At 50.2% G+C, this 6795-nt stretch overlaps 1 protein-coding gene across 2 annotated transcripts in view; it reads right to left on the minus strand.

The window, feature by feature from the left end:
• Positions 1–6564, minus strand: part of DHX40 (DEAH-box helicase 40) — a 33556-nt gene extending 26992 nt beyond the window's left edge. Inside the window, exons 1-3 of one of the 2 annotated variants that reach the window (XM_088152302.1) lie at positions 6514–6564; positions 5087–5290; positions 1230–1375 (exon numbers count right to left, since the gene is read on the minus strand). In XM_088152302.1, the coding sequence (XP_088008428.1) occupies positions 1230–1375; positions 5087–5252 (312 nt within the window). In that variant the 5' untranslated portion in view covers positions 5253–5290; positions 6514–6564. Of the gene's footprint in view, positions 1–1229; positions 1376–5086; positions 5291–6103; positions 6288–6513 lie in introns of those variants that run through there. The other variant, XM_088152303.1, reaches the window with a different exon arrangement.
• Between the last annotated feature and the right edge of the window lie 231 nt (positions 6565–6795).

Genomic DNA, 6795 nt, shown 5'->3' on the forward strand with positions numbered 1-6795 from the left:
TGGGAGGAAAGCTATGGCAAGCCTAGATAGCATATTAAAAAGCAGAGACGTCACCTTGCCGACAAAGATCCGCATAGTCAAAGCTATGGTTTTTCCAGTAGTAATGTATGGCTGTGAGAGCTGGACCATAAAAAAGGCCGAGCGCCGAAGAATTGATGCCTTTGAACTGTGGTGCTGGAGAAGACCCTTAAGAGTCCCCTGGACTGCTAGGAGGTCAAACCAGTCAATCTTAAAGGAAATCAACCCTGATTGCTCATTGGAAGGATCGATAATGAAGCTCAAGCTCAGATATTTTGGCCACCTAATGCGAAGAGAGATCTCTTTGGAGAAGACCCTGATGCTGGGAAAGATTGAAGGCAAAAGGAGAAGAGGACGGCAGAGGATGAGATGGTTAGATAGCATCACTGAAGCAATGAACATGAAACTGACCAAACTCAGGGAGGCAGTGAAGGACAGGAAGGCCTGGCGCAATATGGTTCATGGGGTCACGAAGAGTCGGACACGACTTAACGACTAAACAACAACAAAGCCCTAGGTTCATCATCGTGCTGATCTCGGCATCTCAAATTCAAGGTGGAAAGGCTGCTGCGTTTAAAACATACCATCTCCTACAACCCGTGACTTTTTCCCATTCTTGTGGGAGCTCCTTCCCAATAAATCCATCCGGGGTTCCCACCAACTACTTTTAAATAGGCTTTTGCATGGGAAGGTTTGAAACAATTAATTAATTCAATTAATCCATTGAAAAAAAACCACCCCTTCGGTGTTGGATTTGTTCTGCTCTTCCTGACATTTTATCTTTCCTGTTGTTAAGCTTTCTAAGCTGCCTAAAAGGAGTTCTCCACCAAAAAGACAGTGCTTTTTAGTTAATGATTAAAAAAAAATAATCATAGTATAATTTCATCATCATCATGATCATAAATATTTAATTGCATATAATTAAAATATTTAAATATTATGATTTATATTTAAACAAAATATATTTTTACTAAATATTAAAAGGAACTTGTTTAAATATCCACTTATGAGGCTCAAGGATTTTTTTTCCCTCCTCCTTCCCCATTCTTTTTTCCTTGTGTGCTGTATCATGACTTTTTTTGACTATAAGCCTAAAAACAGGCACTATCATGTTATTCCACATAAGCCAGAAGTCTCTAACTAAAAAACAGCATACAAATCTCACATAAATAACAATAAATCCCAAGAATAAGCTGGATTCCAGTTCATACCTCTGAGATGCATTCCTCAAAGCGAATCTGGTATCCCACAATGCCTCCCAATGGGCAGCCTAGTTCTTCTGCCACTCTTTCAGCCACAGATATGGCAGCCATGCGCCGTGGCTGTGTCACACCAATTGTCCCATGTCTAGCAAACCCTATGAATAGCAAGCAAAAAACATCAAGTTTCACAAAAGAAGAGAAACAATGAGCAAAGATAGCCCTTTGAAAAACATCGGTATTTATTCACCTCTGTAATGGTATGTGGGGATGGCCTTGGGAGACAGGAGCCACAGTCTACACAATGGTTGGATAAGAGGCAGCTGAGCCCAGGGAAGGAATGGGGTCAAGGCAAACATCTCAGAAGGGACCCTCCCTAGTTTCTTGGGCTGTAAAGGTGAGGGGGGAGAGAGGTACTTTGAGACTTGCAAGATTGATGTCAGCTTTGCAAGGTAGTCCAAACAGGAAGCACAACCAGATGGACTAATTCTACTTCACACCAATTGTCAAAAGCCTTCGACAATACATTAATTCTACTTTATTGTAAGGTTACATTAACAGAACCTTTCAAGTCTGAAAGTACATCTTCCTCCCCTCGCCTTTACAGCCTAAGAAACTAGGGAGGGTCCCTTCTGAGATGTTTGCCACACTCCCATTCCTTCTCTGGGCTAAGCTGCCTCTTATCTGACTGTTGCCCTGGCTGTGGCTCATCCTCCTGTCTCCCAGGGTCATTCCCACTTAGCATTACACTCTGACTACAGCCACAGGAAAAAACCCTCCTCTGCCTCTACTACCCCTTTGTTTATATGTTTCCTGCACTTTAGCATTATCTGTCTGTATTCAGCCCTTCTGTAACAGAAGCACAAGAATCACTGGTCTGCAAATGTTCTTGCAAGCAGTAACTTAACTCTATTTTCTGTAGACAGGACTCTGGCGATTGTAACCTCCAGTATTAGCGACTGCTTTGTCTTCTTCTTGCAGCTGGGTTGCAAGCAAAGGCAATGGGGCCTACAACAAAAACGTGTGGCTGTGCAGACCACTCCTGTTCAGCCAGCCAAGCCCTTTTCCACAAATTCAAGATTCTGTTATTCTACCCCTCCTGGAATCCCTGATGTGCCTGTTTCTTGATCTGGCCTACCTCAAAGGGATGGCATCTGTCTTGACAGTTTGTCAAGGTCTCTATCCCCTCTTATTCTACACAAAATCAAGGGCTATTTTGAGTTTCTCTCTCATGCTTCCCCTTATCCTTAGGGCTCAGAAACCCTCTCTGCAAGTCCCCTTAATATTTATTTATTTATTAAATGTGTATGCCGCCCATCTCCCCCAACGGATTACTCTCGGCGGCTTACAATTAAAGTAAAACCCACAAACAATTAAAAAATAAATACCCATATAAATTCATTAAAATTAATTAATTAAAAAGTCAAGCGATAAAAACAAAAAACTAAAAACATTCAAGATGACACGGGAGTAAAATCAATTACCCCACGAGCCCCCATCTGGCCCCCAGGCCTTCTGGCATAGGCAGGATTTCACGCTTTTCTGAAGGCCATGAGAGTGGGGGCACACCGCACCTCGGGTAGTAGGTTGCTCCACAGAGTGGGGGCCACGGCAGAAAAGGCCCTCTTCCTAGATCCCACCAGTCGAAATTCCTTGACGGGTGGGGTCTGCAGCATGCCCCTTCTGCCGGACTGAGTGGGGCGGGCTGATAACGGGGGCGAGACGGCTCCTCAGATAGCCTGGCCCTGTGCCATGAAGGGCTTTAAAGGTGATAATCAACACCTTGAATTGGGCCCGGAAGCAAACCGGAAACCAATGCAGCTCGTATAACAGCGGTGTTATATGGGCCCCCGGGGGCATTCAGAACTGTCCGCGCCGCTGAACAGGGCTGCCAGGCGACACTCTGAGGATGCAACAAGAGCAGAGAAATACTGACGTTTCGCCACCCTTACCGCCACGAGGTAGGCCTTAATAGTGGCTCTAACCCGTGTTCGGTCAGACTCGTTTTTAGTTTTCCGCCAGTGGTGCTCAAGACGTCTCTTGGCCCTTTTCAGCTCCCTTAACTCCTCCGTAAACCACAGGGAGTGCCGGGGATGATGGGCTAAGAGAGGCCGCACAGGCACGATCCTGTCCAAGGCCCCGGCCGCCTCCTTATCCCAGGCTGCGGCCAGAGCCTCCGCTGGACCCTGCAGCGAGGCCTCAGGAACAACCGCCAGCTCCTTTGGAACCCCTGCGGGTCCATCAGTCGCCGGGGGCGGACCGTCCGAATAGGCCCCACCTCCCTGTGGAGGGGGGCAGCGTAGGAGAACCTCACGGCCACCAGGGAGTGGTCTGACCATGACAGAGGGGACAATACCAAATCCCCCACTGGATCACGCTGCCACTGCTCCGACAAGAAAACCACGACTGGGGTGTGGCCACTGTCCCGAGTTGGGCCATGGATGACCTGGGATAGGCCCATGGTACCCATGAGCTCCTGAGCCACCTCTGAGGCCAACCCCAGGGATGGCAGATTAAAGTCCCCCAAGACCATAAGCCTGGGTAACTCCACTGCCAACCCCGAGATGGCCTCCAGCAGCTGAGGCAGGGGGGTTGCTATGCAGCAGGGAGGCTGGTACAGAAGCAACACTCCCAACTGATCCGACGAGCCCAACCTCCGGAACAGGGTCTCACATCCAGCACTTGTGGAGCAGAGACCCTGAAGGCCCGCAGAGATTCCCGGATGACCACCGCCACACCCCCTCCCCTGCCCTGGGGTGTCGGCTGGTGACAAACCCTAAACCTGGCTGGACGCAATTCCGAAAGGGCAGCACTCCCTTCTGGTGTCAGCCAGGTCTCGGTGATGCATGCCAGGTCAGCCTGCTCCTCCCCAATAAGGTTGTGAATAAGGGGTCCTTATTACTGACCTGGCATTCAGCAGCAGCAGCCGAAAGCCTGGGCCTCTGTAAGCCTGCTGACCAGGGTCTGGGCTTGACCCCCGAGGGCTAGAACACGCCACCAGTATAACACATCAGGGGCGCCTTCCCCTGGAACGGCCTGCCCTCTGGCTCCCGTCATAACGTCCCATGCCTGTCACCACCTGAATACCTGCCCTGAATCACCCACCCGCCCTCCTGGCCTCCAACCTAAGGGACCTGCCATACCACAAACCATACAGGGTGAGGGGAATATGGGGTTGGGGAATGAGCCCCTGTGGCACTTCAGCTCTCTGCTCTCAGCGCCAACAGGGGCTCAGTCACCCCAACTCCCCCTTCCCTAACACACTCCCTCTCTCAACCGGCCTCTCTCACTAGTCGGTGAGAAGAAGGACATATCCACATAACACCTTGTTCATTCCTTGCCTATGTCCAGGATCAACTCTACATGCCTTCACCGCAGGGGTAAAGAGCAGAAAATCAGTGAGAACTGAAATTGGGGGAAAAAAAGGCAAAAAAATGTCTTGGTCCCCTAGGTCCATAAGCTGTGGACTCCCTTGTAGGTCTGATGTCACCACGCAAATGCCCCACTTATCTACTTGCAGTAGGAAATGGTGTCATTTCATGATGACATTCTCAGGTGTTTGTCGCTATTCTGCTGTCATCATGGACCATAACAGTCTCCTTGGCTTAAATGTTCAATCTGGGTATGAATGTAAATCAGTGTTTTTCGAACTTGGCCACTTTAAGGAGTGGGCTTCAACTCCCAGAATTCATGCTGGCTGGGGAATTCTGGGAATTGAAGTCCACATCTCTTAAAGTGGCCAAGTTTGCAAAACACCGATGCAAATTAACTTTTTAAAGAAACCATCCATTCTTGGTGACCCCTTTCCAAGGAAGCTAAACACCCGTGCAACTTGGAAGTGGGATACACTTGTGGGTAAATGGCATTACCTTCTTCAAATAAGTATTTGGGAAGTTGGGTGGTTTTTCCACTTCCCGTCTCACCAGTCACCACAACAAACGTGTTGCCTCGAATAGCCTCCACTAATTTCCTTCGGTATTTGCTAATGGGCAGACGGGCAGAGGTCACAGTTTTTTCCTTTCCTCCCTTCGGCATTTCGGATGGTCGCTCTGTCCGTACCAAAGGCCAGGCCTCTAGGCAAAAAGGATAAACATGTCATTAAGAGATAAATGAATCCAAACACATCTTTTTGGAACGTTAAGTCCATTGGAAATGGGGAGTCTGATTAAACATGCACAGGATTCTCTGTAGGGCAGGGTTTCTCCACCTTGCCACTTGAAGATGGGTGGACTTCAACTCCCAGAATTCCCCAGCCAGCATGCTGTCTGGGGAATTCTGGGAGTTGAAATCCCCCCATCTTCAAGTGGCCAAGGTTGAGAAACACTGATACAGACCATTACATTGAATATGGTCAACCTTTACTGAAAGTGTTGTGTTTTAGATCAATCAATCATCTATCAATCATCTCTCTCGCAGGGGGGTCCAAAAACTCAAGGTGGCATGGCTGGCTGGGGAATTCTGGGAGTGGAAGTCCACCCATCTTCACGTGGCCAAGGTGGAGAAACACCACTGTAGAGGATGATGGTGGAGCTTGCTAGTCAGGGGTGTCTGCAGAAGGTGTGTGTCAGAATCCGCAAGACAGCGGGCACAACTTTGCGAACAAAGCCCCAGTCGCTTTGCACGCGCAGGGCTTCCATCACAAGGGGGCGCCCCACTATCTTGCAGCATTGGGACCCCCTACCCACCCGGGGGCTCGTTTTCCTTCTGCTGCCCCTTCCTTTTTGCTTTCCTGCCACGTCCTTCGGACGGCCCAGCTGCAAGGAAAGGCTATCTCGCCTTCCGTCCTTTTGCATCGGTGCAGCAGCGTTTATTACGTTTGGAGCATTCTGGACCGCAGAGGGCGTTTTCCAAAACCCGCCGTTGCCCAGCCGCCCGTCTCACCGCACCTCATTCCCACGAAGCGCAAGAGGACTCGCTTCGAATTGCACGCCCGCAGAAACCGGTTGCTCGTGGGTTTGCAACAGGCAGAGGAAGAAGAAAGCTATTCGGGCAGAGTTTTCAATTCCCCAGAATCCCCCAGTTTGGAGAAAGGGGGGGACAAGCAACCGGAGTATGAATCAAATGAACCAGGCAAGCTGGGGGGGGGGCACCCTGTAATACGCCGAATTGCAAAGCTCAGGTGAGGCATGCTGGGAGTTGTAGTTCCACCGCCTCGGAAGAGCCCATAGGGACCCCGTGCCCGAAGCCCGGGAAGCACGAGGTTTAAGCCGAGCACCGCCTCCCCCCTGCGCATGTGCCGCACTACGCTTCCCATCCTCCACAGCCGGCGCGCCCTCCCACTGAAAGCCACCCTTACCCTTGGCAGGCGACGCCTTCCATCAGAAGCCAGCGGCCACGTGACTCCCGGAGAGCACGTGAGGTTAGGGCGCCGCATGACGTCACGGCCCTCCTCGCACAAGCCCCACCCATCCAGCCCCGCCCCTTTGTTTGCTCAGCTGTAGCGCAGAGAGGAAGATGATGGATGGATTGAGTAATTGAATGATGATCTGCCATCAAGCTAGCCCGGCACTTTCACCCACTACATGAATGCGCCCTGACAAGGGGGCAGAGCTTCTCACGACCCCATGATGGCAGAGCT

This window comes from Python bivittatus, unplaced genomic scaffold (genome assembly GCF_059951505.1).
Source record: "Python bivittatus isolate LINGU-HERP-01145 unplaced genomic scaffold, Pbiv_v1 ctg000690_np1212, whole genome shotgun sequence".
NCBI lineage: Eukaryota > Metazoa > Chordata > Lepidosauria > Squamata > Pythonidae > Python > Python bivittatus.